The 21,271-nt window shown below is 36.0% G+C and overlaps 1 protein-coding gene across 1 annotated transcript in view; it reads right to left on the bottom strand.

The window, feature by feature from the left end:
• Positions 1–2,060: 2,060 nt before the first annotated feature.
• LOC148952589 (uncharacterized) overlaps positions 2,061–21,271 on the bottom strand; it is a 33,225-nt gene continuing 14,014 nt past the window's right edge. Inside the window, exons 2-3 of the mRNA XM_089089967.1 lie at positions 15,694–16,023; positions 2,061–2,578 (exon numbers count right to left, since the gene is read on the bottom strand). Coding sequence (XP_088946093.1) covers positions 2,108–2,578; positions 15,694–16,023 — 801 coding nt within the window. The 3' untranslated portion in view covers positions 2,061–2,107. The remainder of the gene's footprint in view (positions 2,579–15,693; positions 16,024–21,271) is intronic.

A 21,271-nucleotide genomic window follows, 5' to 3' on the forward strand; every position in this document is an offset into this window, starting at 1 on the left:
TTCTAGTTCACAGTTGCTGCCCTTTAGAGCCATCATAGATCAAAATACAATTTTCTCCAAAAATAGGATGTCAGTTAAATTCACTATAAAAATTATCGGCCATGGTCTGATGTTTGATGTCTATCAAAAATGTCTATATAACATAGTAACTTCTAACTGCAAGTGCTTAAAGACACTCAAGTCTAGATAACGGTGTTTTGTCTTGATCTTTCTGCTGTGGTGTCAAGAGTAGAAAAGTGGAGTATTTCTTCCCCCCTCCCTTAGATTTTTAAAAATATATCTTTTGGGGGCATTCTCTTTTCGTTTTCATTGAAAATCAACACATTTGTCCTAGATATTGAAATTACATTTTGCCCCCTCCCCCCCCCCCCCCATCCTTATTTTTGTGAATTAAAACACTGTCTTGATGATAAATTGTTGACCTGCAAATATTGTCTCGCAAGCAATGCCAGTTTGATGCCAACAATTGAATGAGAATAACCAACGAATCCCTTGTTTGAAGAGTTTGTTAATTAATCTCCTGTGTTAAATTTTAATTTATGACCTCGAATAATTATAAAAATCAACAGGGTATGGCAGTTCTAATTTATGCTAATCCTAGGAAAGGAAAATCTTGAGGTAAACGAAGGTTTTGTTTTGGAAAATTGTGGTTTTAATTTTTCTTTAGCACATTATACGACAATTGTTGGAGTTGCTAGAAAATACTGTGCATATCTCTATTTATCAGCGTTCTAATTAAGAGAAGTTTTATTTTTAAGAAATAATTGTCTTATTTTTTTCTTGCTCAATTGTTTCAAAAAATACAACAATCTATTTGCTAGAAAACACTGTGTATCCCTCGATTTGTATGCAATTCCTTAGTATTGTTCAACTTTTTCTTCAACTTACGATGAACTTCAGACTGGAAAATATTTAAGATAAAACCCACAGCGCCACCACAGGACGAAATCTATCCGGGGGGGGGGGGTCGAACCCCGATCCCCCACGTGAGAGGTATTCTTACCATGTACCACCGGGAACCTGAAAAATATTTCTTACCTGTGGTAACTGGTTTTAGGTGATGATTCATTATTCGATTTTTGATTTTTTTGCTTTTAAAATAGAAGGAGTAAAAAAGCCACTATGAAAAGAGGGCTGACGGTATAGGCGATAGTCAATAAATGTTCTCATTTATAACTCATTTGTGCTTGTGAAGCGTTTATTCTTCTTCTTCTGTTTTTAGTTAGCATTTGTGCTTTAAACCCTATCTCTTATTATCCAGTTTGTCTGAGGCAGTGTTATGGCAAGGAGTTTCTGAATTTGCTTGAAATTCAGGGATTATATTTTAAGGGTTTCAGAGTTGATATATAATAAATACTGTTTTTAAATAAAGTTGTTTTTTATTATATAAATTCTTTAAACATCGTTTTCTTATTTAGGTTTTAGCTTGCTATTAATGTTTGAACTTATGAATAGGGATAAAAACTCATAAAAACGTAGAGGGGGGCAAAATGGCAAATGGTTTTTTTTTTTCTTCAATTTTATCAATGAAAGTGCAAAAAAATGTCTTTAATGAATGATAAAATATTTTCGGAGTGTCTATACTTCAGAACCATACTTTATTTCTGTCATCACTGTGGCTTCCAAAAATCTAATCTTGGTCCACAGGCTTATCTTCCTATTCTTCCAATTTTTTTTTCAACTTCGAAAAAACACCCTGGGCCATCAGCTATTCTATTTATAAGATCTTAACGGCACCCACCGTCTTTAATAATATAACTACCTAGATGTGTGAAGCTGTCCTGTTGATCGATCTTCTCGCAACCGAACATCACCTCTTCAACTTCACTTATTCCTTGTCCTGAAAATTGTGATTTTCAGATAGGAATAGAGCTAAGATGGAAATGCTTTATTTTGATGTCCTTAGTTCTTTGAGCACTAGTTTTAAAGTTTTTATCTGAATATGTTTATTGTCGTGTATTCTCATTAAAGAGCTTTGCCATAGACGTGTACGCAAAGGGGGGGGGGGGGGATTCTGGCCTGTTTTGGACTGCAATTTCTAGGAGAATTATAGCTTAATATCTACATTACAAATTTATTTCAAAAATAAAATATAAAATTTATTTGACTAGTGCAAGCTAGGTATATGACACGAGCAGGCAGAAGGAAGTCTGAAACTATCAATAAACAAACCCTTCTCTGGGTGACAGGGGTCAAAAGATAAAATCCTGTGGGATGCAAACTTCTGAATGCAGCGGCTTTTGTAGCAAGGTGCTAGCAGCCGACAAGCTCCTTCTGGGTTTCTACAAATTTCTACCCGTTGGGTCTGTGTGCAGTGACTGGGGTCGTTAACAATCACTCTCCATTCACCATTTGCATTTACAGCCCTTAAAGGTCTTTCGTATGTTACGTCAGATGGGCAGATGTATCCCTCTGGCCCAATCCAATGGGTTGTATCGAATGTGAATGCTCCTGTGTAGAAGGAGTAATCAAAGCTTTCTTCTTGTTTTTTTGAAACGTCATTGACGAGGTCTTGGGCAGATTGATCTTTTAAATCGGAATATTGACGAGCCAGGAAGATACTTTCCCCTAAAAGTTTCTGAAAAAAAAGAAAAAAATATTAGCTACATGAGTCGATGCTAAATTTGATTGTCTTAGTGTACAAATCAACCATTAGAAAGGTCTTTTATACTATATTTTTCATAGCCTGTGAGACAATGTAAAATTAATTAACTATATTTCGAAGGACTTTTACGCTTTATTAAATAAAAAAAAAACAAGCTTTTTTTAACTGAAAGTAAGGAGCGACATTAAAACTTAAAACGAACAGAAATTATCCCGTATATGAAAGGGGCTGTCCCTTCATCAACGCCTCGCTCTTTACGCTAAAGTTTCTTATTGTTTTGAAGAATAAAATTGTGAGACAGAGTCAAACTTTAGCGTAAAGAGCGAGGCGTTGAGGAGGGGACAGTCCCTTTCATATACGGAATAATTTCTATTCGTTTTAAGTTTTAATGTCGCTCCTTACTTTCAGTTAAATAAACTTGTTTTTTTTATTTAATTTCTGAACGTTTTTAAACTAATGCAGGTTTTGATTTTGGCTCACCGAACATGAATAATTAAAACGAAATTTGCATATTAATTTTACTTTTTTTGGCTAAATGACTTTCTCGAAAGTTGTTTAATTTTATTTACGAAAGTTTTTATTAGTAATAAATATACGTAACTTACGAATTAACTTACGTAACGAACTTCTATATTCGTATATTTTTATTACGTATATTATGGGGGTCCCCCCCCTAGTCAATACCTCACTCTTTACGCTAAAGTTCAAGTTTTGTTTCCAGTTCTTTAAGAATTACCCCTTAATCAAAAAGGCCGTTAATTAGAATATATAGCTCTTATGAAAGTACTAAAAAAAACTTTAGCGTAAAGAGCGAGGTATTGACTAGGGGTGAGGCCAATCATATACGTAATAGTATGTGTTCGTTTTGAGTTCTGATGTTGAAAATTCTTCAGTTGCAAACTTGTTTTTTTTTATTTGGTTTCTGATCGTTTTTTAAATAGTGCTGGAAAATCTGGCGCCCCCTTCATAGCAATATCCCTTCCTCCACGAAAATTTCCTCCATGGATTGGAGGTTACTCTCACGTAACCTCCGATCCACCTCCCCCCCCCCTCCACTACCATAAAAAATCCCCCCCCCCTGAAAACGTATGTATACTTTCCAATAACCAATACTATATGTAAACATCGGGTAGAGTTCATAACTTGCAGCCCTTCCCCGGGGAGACTGTGGAGATTAAGTCATCCTCAAAGACATAGTTATTATATTTTTCGACCATGCTGAACAAAATGACTATCTCAAAATTTTGATCGGGTAACTTTATCAGGTAAAATTTTGATCGGGTAGCCTAGTTGCTCTCCATGTTTTGGTCACTTAAAAATGGCACTAGAAATTTAAATTGCCGTTCGAATGAGCACTCCCGCGATATTCTAAGACTACTGGGTCGATACGATCACCCTTGGAAAAAACAAATAAACACGCATCCGTGATCTTTCTTCTGGCAACAAATACAAAATTCCTCTTTTTTGCAGATAGGAGATTGAAACCTCTATAGTAGTGTTCTCTGATACGCTGAATCCGATGTTGTGATTTTCATTAAGGTTCTATGACTTTTAGGGGGTGTTTCCCCCTTTTTTCAAAAATAAGGCAAATTTTCTCAGGCGCGTAACTTTGATGGGTAAAACTAAATGAAATTTTTACGTATCTATTGGTATCAAAATTCCTTTTTTTTAGAGTTTCGATTACTATTGAGTGGGGCTGCTCCTTACTTACAATTTGCTACCACGAACTGTTTGATAACGCCATGATCCACAACTCCAAGTGACGAGCTTCAATAAATGCTTAGAAAGAAGGACCAACCTCTTTTTAAAGGCGGATCCAGGGGGCGCCCTCACTAACGTAGTCAAAAGTAGTGTAATTTACTTAATTAACGAAATTTTTCGTTAATTAAATTTGCTCTTAACGCAAGTTTATCGGATCAACCTATTTTGCCCCCCCCCCCTAAAAAGGTCCCGGATCTGCCCTTGCCTCTTTTTTTAAGGCGGAAGTAAAGGATTCCATGTGACTTTTAAGGGAGAGGAGGTCCGATGCCGTTCGGAGGAGGTCCGTTCATTTCGCGTATATGTAAAATGGAAAAAAATTGTGCTGTGAAGTGCCTCAAAATTACGCATTTTCTTTTTTTTATCAACTGGCTAAACACATTGAGGGGATGAGGAAGTAGCCCCTAAACACACGAAAAATTAAATTATAGTAGCATAAACATGCGCTTATGTTGTGTTTTGACCCCCTTCCCATTGTAAAAAAATCATCTTTGCCCTCCTTCCTATGGGCTTTGATTCAATTTTCACTCAAATTTAAACGAATCCGTCAAGCAAAAAAAGGCTTTGGCATTTGAATAATTTCTCTAACAAATTTTTGTCGTGCGAACAAGAAAGTTTTGATCTTTTAGGAATATATGGTTTTTCTTCTAAGAAAAATTTTTTTTTGAGTCAAAATACCTAAAACAGATCAAGAAGTTTTGAAGATTTTTATTTTGTTGACTGTTTTCTTGTCATTTAATTATGATTATTGGTTTACTTAGCTCTGTCGATTGTTTTATAACACAAAAGAATATGGGAGCTCATTTTAAATGCCTTAGAAATTTACTTTGTTTTTATAGGCTTGAAACATTTCCAGTGTCTCCGTTTCACCTCTATATTCAACTAAAATGTAATTTCAAGGTTTCATTTTCATTTATGCATTCCCTCTCCATTATGTGAATAAAAAACCGCACACAAGGCGTGGCCATATGAAGGGACTTGCAAGGGGAATAGGGGTGATTTTCCCCTTCTCTCCTAAGGATCAAAATGTATAAAAAACGAATATTACCTTTGATTAAGATGCCTGAAAGGTAATGCTTTCATTTCTTATTTTCAAAAATTAGGTAGCAGGCCTCTTGAAATCGGAATATTTTTGTAGAAGCAAAGAAAATATCCATACAAAAAATCAGTAACCGTTATTCTACAGCTGGTCCCCTGAGGCCGCGACAGAAATGGACCGACAACTTCCCAGCTCATAACCCCCTCCAGCTACGTCGCCTAGCGCCAGATAGATCGAACTACCGTCGCTACATTCATCATTTGCTCAGAAGAGAAGAAGCCACAAGACCGGACGGGACTCAAGTCAAGTCTAACAACTCAAGTCTGTGATGCATTTGCAGTTTTTCTGCAAGCAATATATCTTTGTGACCTGACAATTCCGCTCCACATTGACGACCAAAATCAGTTTTTCATTAGACTATTGCAATTAGACTTGGACCTTTTTTCTTATAGGATTTTCACACATGTCGATCGTGATGTTAGATATTCAAAAAAAAAAGGAAAAAAAAAATGAGACCTGATGATAAGTCCTAAGGCATGGAAGCAATGATAAGAAACCTTATTATGAATTTGTAGCCAAGGCCGTACCCAGGATTTTTTTTCGGAGGGGGTTTTACTAAAAAGAAATGGGGGGGGGGGGGGTACACAAAAAACTTCAGAAATCGGATACAAAATTTGTTTATGTGCATTTTTGTTACGGTTTTTACGAGTCAGACAAACATTTCAGGGGTGGGTTCAAACCCCCTAACTCCATCCTCCTGGATACGGCCTTGTTTGTACCCACTTTATTATATAATGTTGCGTCTTTCCCCTCCCCCCTTATATATGGATTCTGAAGTCCACCTATTCCAAAAAAAGCTGGCTATTGCGACCCCCCCCCCTCCCCTATAATAATGATTTGACACACATTTTCATTAGCATAAAATTTTCACAGATTGCTAAAATAAGAAAACAAAGCAAAATCACTTTACTTAACATTAAATTTACTGTTAAATTACAATAGTTGGATCATAACTACAAAAAGATAGGATCTTGATAGAAGTAGCACTTGGGGATGCCCATTTTCGAAAATTGTGCACAAGGTGGCACATACCATGCGTGACATAATTAGGCGCAGTGTGGCAGAAGTGTACCCCGTAAGCAGGAATAGATGACATTTAGAGATGTAAACCGGATGGTGCAGAGTGAACAATTCCACGGAGGAGCTTCTAAAGATTTGGAGGATATTTATGGCAGTCATTTTTAAGCTTCAATAATTATAATTTCAGGCAAAATTAGCGGTTGTTCAATCTGTAAATTTAAATTTTTACCTGGGTTAGAGCAGGGGGCGCCAATTCATAAAAATGTGGGGGGACAAGTATTTTTCAATTCTTTAATAAAGATTCCGAAAAATATATTTTTCATACCTTAGGCGGGAGGGGGCAGTTTTGTGTTTTTTTAAGTAAAAATCACGGAAAAGGTAATTTTCTATATCGAGGAGGCCATTGCCCACCTTTCTTCCCCAAATTCGCATACTATTGCAGCGGACCCAGATTTTTCCAAAAGTCCACAATTTTCTTTTTGAACAACAATCATTTAGCGAAGGAGCACTGTGGTAATGAAAGGGCGGCTCGATCAAACAGTAGCTGAAACTCTAAAGAACGGAATTTTGATAACACTAGATCCATGAAGAGAATTTTTTTATGCTGATTCCAAATTAATAAAATTTATTAAGTTTAATGTTACCCATCAAAAGCTATGAGCCTGAGAAAATTTGCATACTTTCTAAAAGGGGGGGGGTCTCAAAATTATAGCGATCTTAATGAAAATCACACCATAGATAGGTTTTAAGTTCTTATCTACTAAAATGTAGAATTTTGTGTTTTTTTTTTATTTATCTTTTTGCCAGAAGAATGCGTCTTTATTTGTATTTTTTTCCCCAGGGGTAATCGTATCAAACCAATGATCCTAGAACGTCCATTTTTTCTTCAAAGATATTTGATCAAAACTTTAAGATAGTTATTTGATTCAGCATAGTTAAAAGGTCTAAAAACTGTGCTTTTGGTGATGACACACCCTCTATAGTCCCTGGGGTAAGAGCAGTAAGTTATACAATTTCCCCGTGTTGTTCACACGTAATATTTGTTAGTGGAAAATATACGGAAATTTTTTGAGGTAATTTTTGTGGGGAGGGGAGTATTTCTGGCTGGGTGAATTTACATGGGGAGGAAAGGCTCCGGGGAGAATTTCCCAGGAGAAATATTACGAGGAGGGGGGGATTTCCTGGCATCATTTGAAAAACGGTTAGAAATCAAAATGAAAACAAGTTTTTTCAATTGAGAGTAAAGAGTAACATTATAACTTAAGACGAACAGAAATTATTTTGTATACAAGGGGGCTACCCCTTCCTCGGCTCTCGCTCTCTACGCTAAGGTTTGACTTTTTGTCCTGATTCTTTGGAAAGACTACTCAAACACAATGGACATTGATTCTGAATGACAAGTATTTTTAAAGAACTTTAAAACTTTAGCGTAAAGAGCGAGGGTTGAGGAAGGGGCAGCCACCTCACATACAGAATAATTTCTGTTCGTTTTGAGTCTTAATGTTGCTCTTTACTTTCGTTTGTAACAATTTTTTTTATTATTATTAAGTATTTAGTGTTTAAAGTGAAACCATAAAGAACATGAAAAGGGCAGGAGGGTCTGATTGGATATATATGAAAAATTTGCCGAAAGCTAGAAGAAAAAAGAATGGAAAAGAAAAGTAACGATCGCTTTTATTTGAAATCAAATAGTCGTTTTGTTTACAATTGAATGCGTGGGAAGATGAAAGTGGAATAGCAAGGGGGAATAGGGCTCCAAACAATAATTGGTAGATTAGTAGTGGCCCTGCTGGCAATTGAAAATGTGCCTAACAGAGCCAATAATTCAGGATACGAAGATTTTTTTTTGTTTTGTTTTTTGTTCATTTGAATGGTATACTAATGAAACGCAGAAGGCAGCTATATTTTAAATACAAATTGATCATTCAAATCCTGTGTACAAAATGGACTGCATTAAACAATAAGTAGAAACAACGGGGAATTTTTTTTTTATACAAGACAGTGGAACGACAAGTTCAAGTTCCACTGTCTTGTATAAAAAAAAAATCCCCGTTGTTTCTACTTATTGTTTATGATGGAAAGGTAGTGTGGTCTTCGTCGCTATTTACGGACTGCATTAAGAGGAATACAACGAAGAAAAGTAACAACAAAAAATTTTGCGTACGAAAATGCATAAGAGAAACAGACTAGTCAACTTCTTAGACTATATTATGCTCATTATTTTTATATTTATGATGTGCTTACCGGTACACAAATAGGTTCACACTGATCTGGGGTTTTATTTCATATGCAGTCAGGGGAAGGGTGAGAATGGCCTTTTTTCATATGCTTTCTTCCTTTGGACATTTCTACAGGCGATACCCTACCGTAGGAAAAAAATGATGGCTCCGGGTTGAGCATTAAAAAAATAGGACATGACGATACTTGGATTTTTGTATGAATACTCATTTTTGAGGCATTGAAGGGCAAATTGAAGAAGTCCTATGAGGAAGTTCTCTTCAGAGTAAAGGTTTATTTTGACAAGAACACGCTTAATCGGCTTTATACTGCGTTTTTTGTCTTTACGTTTTCTTCCTGGTTCCTATTTGAAGAGATTTTCCGTTTCCGAACGGAAATAAATTCGAGAAAATGGATTCCTCAGTTGCTGGATTCATAGTTCAATCCGTATCAGCAGTGTATTTTCCGTTTAATTATCTTTCTCTGATGTGATCTATATCATAATGTCCGTTTTTTTTGTTTTTGTTTTTTTGTCTTGTTGACAAATGTGTGTGTCCCCGGTTAAAAATCCCTTTTTTTTCTTTTTAAGCTTTTCTTTTTCTATCTTCATTCTCTTCTTAATGCATTTTGTATGCAGAGAGGGTATTAACTTATTATTATTACTTACATTATCATTGCTAGCTCTTTTTTAACTCCTAGGGCATGCTTTTTGGGAAAATTAATTACTAAATTCCTTTAACATGGACAATTTGTATAAAATTTATCCTCTACGAGTGTACTATCACAGGTTGAAGGTTACGGGTTGAATTTAGGGATTGAAACACCTAAGTTTCCGTCTAAAGATTAGTAGTTTGACAGGAATTTATGCAGCCGACAATACATCATTTAGAATTTCAGGTGATTCCTGCCCTAGTTCTGTGGTTAGGAAGTAAAGGCACTTCCTTGGTTCAAATTGAAACCTTGACCATGACGAGGTCTTTTAGCCACACGCCAGACAATTTAAAACGATGTTGATAATTTCACTATCATTATTGATTGCTTATGCAGTGTAATTAAGTAAGTTACTGAACCCGTAACTTTGAATATGGAGCAGGCTGGCTTTATATGATCTAATATTGTTTATTCAACGCTCCATTTAGCCCCAGCATTTGATTGGAGGAGAGGGGCAAGAGGGGTCCATATCCGGATATTCAAGGGCCATGGGCTATATAATAATGTTTTCTCCAAAATATTAGGGGGGACAACTGCCTCCCCTTCCCCCCTCTCTAAACGACGCCCATATTTACGACATAGAAAAGATGTTTTGTTGCTTAAGCTTGGTTATTTAATTGTACAGCAACGCTAATAAACGATGGTGATAGAAGGACAAATTTTTCAGGAGTAGGATCAAAAAGACAAATGAAAGCGTATTCATAGGCTCACACTTTCAAATTTCATCAAGAAAGGGACTTCTAGGCTCCAGCCCACCTTAAGGAGAAATTAAGCGTAAGGGCTACCTTAAACTGCATTTGTGACACTATAGTCAGTGGCGGATCCAGAGGGGGGAGCGCCCCCTAGCGTAGTCTAAAGTAGTGTAATTTAAATAATTAACTCGATTTTGCGTTAATTAAACTCGCTCCTAACGCAAATTTATCGGATCAACCTATTTTGCAACCTCCCTCCGAAAAAAAATTCGGATCAACCTAATTTGCGCCCCCCCCCCTAAAAAAAATCCTGGATCCGCCCCTGACTGTAGTCAAACGTAATGAACGTTATGAAACATTATGAAAGCAAATGACAAATACCATAGCCAGGGCTGGATTTAATGCTTTGACGCTTCTAGCCCTTGTGTTCTGCCATTCCGTTTTTGCGAGATTTTCGGGGAAATTCAGGGATAGTGGAAGCACTGAATAGAACGCAACTTATGAGCTAAAAATAATGGAAGAGGGGTAATGCCAAATCCTCAGCTGCCATTCTTGGTAGACATCTGACAGTTTATAAGTGGCCGTGGAATTCCTGTGCTATTTTAAAATCACTTTTCTGTGAATAGGAGGGGTGCCGGCGGAGTGCACCTGGTACTTTGACGATAAGTCATATCAGTCAAATTTTTATTAAGAAAAAAAATTCACGCAGTGATAATTTGTTGCTCCCCCTGGCATTGTGCACCTCTAGGCCGGGCCTATTGGTATATCCTGGGCTGAGGCCCGGGCCTAGTGGGCCTATTGGTAAATCCTGGCTGACCATAGCAATGGTGATAGAGCCATAAAACAAATTCTTGCTGATTAAATGTATGAGCTTTAAGTTTTAAGGCAGAAGAAAGCGTCGGGGACCGTTTCCACCGACAGGAAGGAGCAATATACCACAGTAGAAAACTTCGCACTGAGACATAGGCTCATCTGTGTTTACCACCCTTTGTCTTCGGATCCATTTAAAACTTGGTCATTTGATTTTGACCAGTATAATATTAACCTTTAATGCATTAAAAATATTTTGATTTCTTATTATTACTTTTTTTCATTGGGAAATTGCCCCACCTCTTACAACCGATTTTGGTTGTTTCCTTATTGAGTATAGTTAGTTGACTTATAATTATCGATATGGAATATCATAGGCAGCGCGCTAGCACTGCCTAAGTAAAGAACGATGTGGGCACAATGTATTTTTGATTTTTTCTCCATACCCAGGCACTTCGTATCGAAGGAGTTGTCGTAGAAACTTCGAAAACGGCTCATTCGATTGGAAATTGGAGTGGCTAGTGCTCTTTTTATTAGTCGAAAGTTATTGGAGGGCAACTAGCCCCCCCCCCCCCACGCCCCTCATTCCCCCAAGCACATCCAATCAAAATTTAGAGATAACCATTTTGTTCAGCGAAGTTGATTTCCAGATAGAATATATCTTTTTGAGGAGGACACTCCCCCACAACCCTCGGGGCAATGGTTTTAAGCTATGCCCTGTGGGCATATAAGATCAATGTTGACCCAATGTACAGTTTATTATTTTTTTTTTCTTTAAAGCTGGGCATTTCATGCATTATTATTATTATTTTACTACCCATTATTAAACATACAAAATGTTGTAAATGGAGTACAAGAAAAGAAAAAAAAGTAACAACAAATAAGAACAAAATATCCAAAGAAAACTCAACTACAGAAAAACAAGATTAAGAACATTACTACGACAAACAAAAAAAGACAAATTTTAAGTTAGTGCAACATATAATGAAGAGTGGCTTGGTTCAAACGCCTTTGCAAATCGAACACGGCGATTCAGTACAGCTATGAGCGGGTCGGCTATACCATACTTCAGAGATATATTCGAATTCCTCATCCAAACTGGAAGACGAAGCAGATACTTGCCGTATCTGTAGAAAATAGACCGAATATTGTGGTGATGAGACGAAGTAAATATTTTCCAAAACGCAGATAGGGCTATCACATGTAGCCAAACAAAAGCGTTATGCACTCTCGCGAGTAGAGAACGGTTAAATGGCACTTCGTTGAAACAAGAGTTCCAAAAGCTCTGCGCGTCTTGACAGCAAACAGCGAAACAAGGCAATCGTGGGTTTCTTTAAGATCGCTACAAATTGGAAGGCCAAGGTACATAATCTTAGACGAAGACTTAATCGTATAAATACCGAAAATAACATCAACTGGTACACTATCTTTAACGCGGCTATTAAATACGACAACTTCAGTCTTCTGGGGATTGAAAGAAAGACCTATGTTACCATACTCCTTACTCAAAACACGGAAAGTCTCTTCGATGCCTATAAGTGTTCTACTCGCGTTCAAAATGTCGTCGGCATAATCAATCAGCGAAACATTGAGACCTCTAAAGATACATGTAGACTGAACCGGTTCTTGCGATGAAATAGTACTATTATTGAAAAGCGGTGGTGAAGTAAGTGCTCCTTGGCGTATTCCCTTCTCTACGGGTATAAGACTATAAGATAGGGTTAGAGCATTAACACAAGGTACATTTACACGCGCTTTTAAATTACTATACATATTCCTCAGTGCGCGTATAATAGACTTATCCACGCCACGTTTCCAGGCTGACAATAATATTTGAGAGTGCAAACCGGAGTCAAACGCGCGGTCGACATCATGACTGGCAAAATACAAAGTCTCATTTGAATAATAGGCGTAAATCAACAAAATAGCTATCAAATAATGCGCGTGTTCTCTATTCATTCTCTTCTTGAAACCAAATTATTTATCCAGCGTGTTACATATAACATTAAGGCTATTTACAACAAGCGATTCAAATAACTTGCACAGTATAGGCGCGACAGTTATTAGGCGGTAAGAAGAACACTGCCCCCCGTCTTTTCCCTTCTTTAATACAGGAGTAATTACCCCCGTGCAGAATAGGTCTGGAACAAACCCAGCATTAAAAATCATTTGGTACAGCCTCTCTTTAGCTCTCTCTCAAAAGCCTCTCTTTAGCTTTACATTCTATACCCAAAACAGTCCTTACACCATGGCTCTTATTACAAAATTTATACTGATCATCTTGGGGAAAAAATTCGGCTCATCATTGCACTTGTAATAAATTCCATCCCTTTAATCAAGAGCTTATAAGTTCCACCCTGTCCACCCGTTTGGACAAGTTTGAGGTACGTACAAACTCATTGACATATTCTTGAGATACTAGATGGCACTAAACAGATAAGGAAGCTTCTTCAGATTATGATCTGCTGTTTCGTTTCTAATTGCTTCTACCATAGTGAACAAATTGAAACTCTTGTAGTGGTACTCATGATCTTCATTATGAGAGATCTGCCTTTCAGCAGATGACATCTCAGGATACCTAGTTTTATGCTTTGCTTCCGATTACGATATCGTTCGTGTCAGGAAGACAAAAATAATAGTCAGATCAGTGGATCGTTGGTTCCGTCCATAAGAAAGAAAGTGCGAAAAGATCAATATCTTTTCGTCTATTCAATAAGGAGCCTCACAGATGTAACACGACTTATTGGTGAAACCCATGCTATGTTTCCTGTATAATGGCAATGCCAGAACGTAGTTCATATAAATTAGTTACTATTGACTTCAAATTTCGTCGCTGAGTTTTAAAACTAATTTAAACGCAAGAAAACTTGTCAGAACATTTTCGTTTTCTTAAGATTATTTAAGAATCACTTGACTCGGAACACAAATAACATAACTACGCTCTTCAAATATGATAAATGCTTTGATTAAAAGATGACGCTTCTAAGGTCTATAGCAATAGAGGTATAAATCCTCTATGGTCATAATGGTTGGTAGACAACCACTAGGGTGCTTTGAAATACAATCCAAATTTGAAATTGTTTTCTGAATATTGTCTGCTTCTTTTCATGACGCTCCAGAAACACACAGAAAAAACAAAGTAAAATAATACTTAAACATTTTCAAATGGCGGTGTTTTAATTTCTTTACTTACCAAAGCCGTAAAGAATAAACGAATCTATATTTGTGGGCGAGCCTACGAAAAACAAAAGGCGATAGGCTATAGTATTGAAACGATTTTTGGATCAAACTTAACTCTAACTAGCAGTGAACCCAACAAATTATTCGTACAATAACGGTAAAAAGAACGCTATAGTGGTTTAAAGTGGCGTTCTGATGTTTGCTGCTTAGACTTGCTTCTCTAGACGCATGTCTTTCCAGATTTCAATATCCAGGCAGCTCGCGCTTACATGTAAAATTTGTTCTTTGGCTGGAATAGGTTGCAGCTAAGTATTCATCTCTTGAGTCTAGAACTCTATGTCTGGGATTTCAGATTTTACCTATCAAGAAACATCTTTTGCGCTATATTCATAATATGTGCTAAAGAGTGTCGTTCACATACATATCAATATATCACATCACATCACTCTGTATATTAAATGTATGTCTATATTAACTTCTATGCTTAAGCGAGTGTATGACCAGACATAAATGTCTTGGCATGGAAACCTTGCTGGACTTGCTTGTGACTTAACTGCCACTTAGCTGTCAGCAGCATTTATTTTCTTTAGTAAATGCCACAAGAAATCACTTCAACTGAAAGAGAATTAATGAAGCAAGCCCAGTTTCTATTGTTCAGCAAGAACTACTTTTATACGATTAGAGTTGTAATATATAGATCCCTTAAGCCCTCTTCAGATCAAACTAAATATTGGATAATACTCTTCAATTTCGTATAAATACCGAATAACTGTAGGGGCCAAAGGCATGGTCATCATCCTTATTGGATCTAGACAATAAATCAATGAAAGTTTTGTCTTTCTTGCGCCCCTTCCCTGGTCACTACTCGTTTTACGAAAAACTGTGAAAAAATATCTTTGGAATCACGAACCAGTAGCACTACTAATCAGATATTTATTATCACACAGGGTCATAGGGTGTATGTTGTTCTTTCTGTTGGATTAAGACTAATATAAGAGTCCCAGTAAAGGAGACTTGGCAAAGTAGGACTTGACAGAACAGTTCCACACAAATCCCTATCACTCATGCCTAACTCACAAAAGACCTCCCAAAGATCAGCACTTATCCCTTGGGCACCACAACACACCGATTTGGGGCAATTACTCTAGTTTTTCATAAGCAAATATAACAGGTGAAGATTTATAGCATAAATCATAAATTTTTCAGCTGAAATATAAAGTGTTGAAATATTTTATACGCTGAAAGATTTATCAAAGAGTAAATGAGTAAAAACAGAAAACATAATAACAATACTACCATTTTCAAATGCAATGATAAGCAAAAAATAAGAATTATCCCTGATGTCCCCAAAAATGGAAATTGTTAAGATCAAAAACAAAATAAAGGGTACTAACGGCATATTTTATAGCTATTCAAACACAAATTTCTATATCATGAATGGCTCAAAGTTGTATTTCTAAGTCTAAAATTTGCAATTTTTCAGATAATAAAATTTTGCTTCACTTTTTGTGTATTCCCAGATGAAGTGTTTTTAAGAAAAGGTAAATATTTATATTCCAATGACTATATACAGTTAGTTTCTTTGAAATAAAGGGACTTACATTCAAGAGCTCAAAGGGATATTCTTCATCTATAGAGCAATACCCAAAAGGAGCATCTTTTGCACAGGTGGGTGGTATTCTGGAGTCACAGTACGCTGGCTTCTCATATGGCTTTTGTGTATATTTGTCATGCTTCCCTGGCTTATGATGAGGTTCTGCAACAGGCTCTGGTTCATCAATTGGGTTCGGGGTCGTTCTGGGAATATAATCCGGAACGGAGGTATTATAATGCCTGTCATAGGGGTGCGATTTGTATCCTTCATATTTGCCAAAATTTGCTTCAGCAAATATAATAATGGTACAATGAAGAAGAAAAAGGAATACGGAGATCTAGAAAAAATATTGATGATTAATATAATTAATAATTAAATAGTAAATTACATCTTTGGAAGTTTTTAGCCGCCATTAATGTTTTCCAAATAGAGTTTATCTTAAAATGAATTTTGCACATACTCCTCATGAACTGTTTAAAGAAAAATACATAATAATACAATATTAATTAAATCTCAATTGCTATACAGGTTACAGCATAACTCGATTAGGTATAGCTAAATCCTCACGTCACTTGAGCTCACAAAACTCAACTACCATAAAGATCGAGGTGGTAATTCACAATGATATAGGAGGGGGGGAACAAAATATACTTTACAAATCTCACAGAGAGACAATGTGGAGGGTAATTTTTTTGTTTCTTTCGTTTTTTTTACATTAAAAATACTACGAAAGGCATATTTCCAAAAAAATCCCATCAAAGGTTGTTTTTTTTTTAATACGCCGAGGAGGGGGGGGGGAGGGGTTGGTATAAGGAGGTAAATGCCATCCGACCCTTCTATCTCAATCAACACCTCTGTATAAAGCTCTACCCCATAAGCATATTTTGTCTTTCTCTAAATAGAAATCCTCTTAACTTGACGTGAAAACACTAATCGTTGGCAATTCTTCTTTTTTGTGTTTAGCAAAGACAGTAAATTCTTTTTCTTTTTATAAATATTTATGTCCAATAAAATATGCAATAAAAATCAAAATTGTTGTTTATTTTTTGGCTATTTATTAACCAAGCCATTGATCTCTTTGCTTTTAGGTTAATGACTGTTTTCTTTTTCTGATGATCATTAGAGTACGTTTCAAATAAGACCGATTAATTTAAGATAATTATCTAACAATGATTGTAATTACCGTCCGCTCGTATTTTTTTGAAGGTTTTTGACCCTGAGGACTAAACGATACCCAAGTTTAATTTTGTTTGTTCAAAACGATAAGGAAGAAATAGGATTAATTTTTGTTTCTTTTTTGTACAATAACTTTTAACAGCCGATTTTGTTCTTGAGAAGAGATTAATATTTTTGTATTATAATTTGGCAAATATTATGTGATTATCAGCTGAAGTAGGCCTACTAAGGACATCAAAATCAAAACTTTTTTCGTCCCTTTGACCCTTTTTAGGTCAATTCAAACCTGATAAACAAAATTCTTTAGGATTTTTCTTTTTTCTAATATATGAATATATATTTTTGTATTTTCCGCCTGAACGGATACGTTTTTGTGTTTTATTGTCATTTAAACATTTTTCAAGGAGTGATTGCATTTATCTAGGTGTCGCTTTAAAAAAGATTTATTTTTTACAGTTATGAAATATAAAGGTGTGAAATATATTGTTTCTTGGCATTCAAAATTAAATTAAAAATTTTGAATTAAAAATTCTTATTCGATTTTCTTAATCTTAGTTTCAATGTTTTTGAACAAACTACTTTGAAAATGTGTTACTTTTTATAAACAATTGATTCTAAAGGCATTAAATGTTTTGGTGTTTCATAACCAAGTTCAAGCTGTCAATATTGTTAAAAAATATGCGTCCATCCAATTTTGATCCATCCAAACACATCCAAATTTTGATTGGATGTGTTTGGGGAAATGGTGGGCGTCGAAGGGGTGTTTGATGACTTCCGATCACTTTTAACCCTCAAAAATGGCACTAGAGCTCTTGATTTCCAATCGAATGAGCCCCCTTTGAAGTTTTTACGACGACCCCTTCCATATAAAGTGCCTCTGGGGAAAAAAATAATAAATAAATAAATAATAATAAAGCATTGGAGCCGTATGTCCTTTACTACAGGCAGCTCTATAGTGTTGCCTCTGATTATCTTTTTTTTTCCAGGAGTGATTGTATTTATCTAGTTGTCACTTGAAAAATATTTAGTTTTCTACAGTTATGAAGCATAAAGGTGGCAAACATACTGGCCTTTGGTATTCAAAATTAAATTAAAAATATTGAATTAAAAAATTTTATTTGATTTTCTTAATCTTAGTTTTAACGTTTCACTTTGAAAAAAATACTTTGATAATGTGTTACTTTTTATAAACACTGAGTCTAAGGGCATTAAATATTTTGATGTTTGATAATCAAGTTCAAGCTGTCGATATTGTTAAAAAATATGCGTCTAACGCTTCGGCATTGCTCAACAGAACTGAATGGCGAGAGTTTGTATCTTAGTTCTGTAAGTAGTCTATTATTTTGTGTTTTTTTTTTTTAATCAATTACTTTTTCCATTTTTTTATACTTTTACTTTAATTGACATACTTTTTTCATTGCCTTGTCTCTAAGCTTCATTAAATGAAACAAGTTTTTTCAACTGAAAGTAAGGAGCAATATTGGAACTTAAAACAAACAGAAGCTATTACGTATATAAGGGGGCTGCCCCCTCCTCAATACCTCGCTCTTCACGCTACAGTTTTTTGGCACCTTAAAAAAGTTACTTATTGTTCTAATTGAACTACCCTTGTGTTTCAGGAGTTGTTTTTGAAGAATTAAGACAAAATTTAAACTTTAGCGTAAAGAGCGAAATGTTGAGGAGGGGAAATACTCCGTCATATACGTAGCCTAATAGTTTCTGTTCGTTTTAAGTTTTAATATTGCTCCTTCCTTTCATTTGAAAAAACTTATTTTTTAAAATTTAATTTCTGATAGTTTTTAAATAACGCCAGGATACCTGGCTTCCCCTCCACGGAAAAAACTCCCTCCCCACAGAAATATCCTCTGGGTAATTCAGCCCTGGCAAAAATTTACGTCGGACAATTACCCTTAACTTCTCCACGCCTAAAATTGAATCGGTAAGAAAAAGCAAGACATATAAAGAAATTTCGCATAGGAATTCTGGCAAATTACCAAGTGTAAAATTTTCTCTGAAAAGTTCACCCCCTGGAAACTTCCCTTTCCACGGAAAATTCTCTTCATGTAAAACCCTCCCAGCAGAAAATTCTTCCTCCTCTCCCCACCCGAAAAATGTATGCATATTCCTAATAATAAATAATGGGTAAATTTTATAACTTAAAAACTTTTCACCAGGGGCTGTAGGGGGTCATTTTACCTCTAAAGACATCGTTATTGGGCCTTTCAACTATGCTGAAGAAAAAAGCTGTCTCAAAATTTTGATAGGACGATTTTGGAAAAGGTGGCGTGGGAGGGGGCCTTGTTGCCTTACAATTATTTTGATCACTTAAAAAGGGCACTAAAACCTTGTATTTCTTTAAGAATGAGCCCTCTCTCGACGGTCTAGGCCCATTGGGTTGATACGATCTGCCCTTGGAAAAAAACAACAAACAAATAAACACGCATCCGAGATCTTTCTTCTGGTAAAAATTAAAAAATTCCACATTTTTGAGCTGTTTGAACCTTGAATTAATTTAGTGATAAGTTGTGCAATCGGATACTTGAATTTTCTACAAAATCAGATTTTGGCGTTTTAAATTGAGAAAACAGGATACGTTAGCCAACTGTGGTGTATAGAGAAAATTGGATATTATATGTGGATGGTGTTCTGATGTCAGAGTACGATGGTTAGCAATCAGCAAGTCTCTACGGTCCATAGGGCCACCGACCAATAAGGTGGTTGCCACTGCCATCCGTGGGCCTGCCCACAAAAAGATAAGTTTCTTTTCGTTTCTATCTGATGCAAAATAAAATTCAAATTTTATTGATTTTTATATTTATTGTTACCGTCATGGATCCAACTAACGTTAAAATCGGATATTTGTTCCTCGCCGAATTTGCGGGTTATCCCCTTTGGCCGATTCAAATCCTAGAAATTATGAAGACAAATACCGGAGACAGCAAATTTGTTGTTTTTTTGCTACGGCAAAAAACACGACCCTCAGGTTCCATCAGTCACGAGTTTATTTAATTTTGATGGCAGTGAGAAGTAAGCATCAACAATGAAAACTAAGGGTGTCAATCACTTTTGCAGAACTTAACAATCATCCTGATGTTTACCGCCAGTTTCTAAGAAAAGGTCAAGATTTGGTAATGGATAATCTACTCTCAGGTCCCACTGCTGATCTCCATAGACTAATGGTGGCTACAGAGAATGAACTTGCGACTACAAAACAAAATCTAGCTAAAGAAATCAAGATGAAAATTAACGAAAAGCTGAAAAAAATGACGTTCCAGACTGAAGCTAATTTTAATACTAAGTTTCCAGTTGAAGCAATGGTTTCTGAAATCTATGATGCAGTACATATTCAGTTTTATCCTGAATTTGAACTGATTGAAAAACATCTAAAAATATGCATGCACATGATTAATTTGTTGCAAAATCGCGTGAATCAGCTTGAGCTCAAGCTAGACGACATTGAGCAGGAAGGGAGAAGTGATTCCCTGTTGTTTAATGCAGCAGATTCAGATTCCTGTGAAACAGATTCCTTTGTAGAGTGTGGAGGATACCACGAAGTACGTATTATTTGTCATGATGGATCTAGCTGATATTAAAGATATAAACATAGTTGGTGTTTTGTGATTTAGAATTGAATCGCATGATGCTCCCCTGTTCAGTTGCCCCTGTTGACCAGATAAAGTTGCCCCTGTTCTCATTCAGTTTCGATCAAAAGAAATAGCTCGCCATGTAATTAAAGCGAAGAAGCAGCTTAGTGGCTTAGGCTTACTTGTAGCTGAGAACCTTACGAAACGTAAGCGCAATCTTCTGAGCGCTTCAAGAGATAAGTTTGGAAATCGCAGTGTGTGGTCTGATCAAGGCCGTATTTTGTGCGCGAAACTGAGACTGCTCCAATCAAGCGTATCTGGTCAAATGACGACCTTTAATAGAGTTTTTTTTGTTATTTTTCTTTTTTTCTCTCTCTTTTTTTAAAGTTCTATTTCTCGTTTTTTTATATGAAAAATGATAATGCCTCATCAAGACAGATTTAGTCTTCAGGATTATTTATTAAGAGGCCTATGAGGGAGAGTGATTATATTCGGTTGCCATACATTCATGATATAAATGAAAAGAGTCTGCGACTATGTTCTTGGAATGTTCACGTGACTACAAGCTACCTGGATATTTTCGAATTAATTGAACAATCGTCTTCTTCCTTTGATATTATAGGATTATGTGAATCATTTTTTAGTTCAAACCAGTCTCTCTCACTATATTCATTTCGAGGTTATGGTCTTTGTGTTAAGAACCGAGTGGTGATGGGTCGTGGTGGTGTTGGATACCTTATAAAGAATGGGTTGAATTATAATGAAAGGGATGATCTCAGTATATGGATTGAAGGTAAGGTTGAAGTTTTGTTCAATTGAAATTGA

The sequence above is a fragment of the Artemia sp. Qi Xiang Cuo genome, chromosome 5 (assembly GCF_049724085.1).
Source record: "Artemia sp. Qi Xiang Cuo chromosome 5, ASM4972408v1, whole genome shotgun sequence".
In the NCBI taxonomy this organism is placed as follows: domain Eukaryota; kingdom Metazoa; phylum Arthropoda; class Branchiopoda; order Anostraca; family Artemiidae; genus Artemia; species Artemia sp. Qi Xiang Cuo.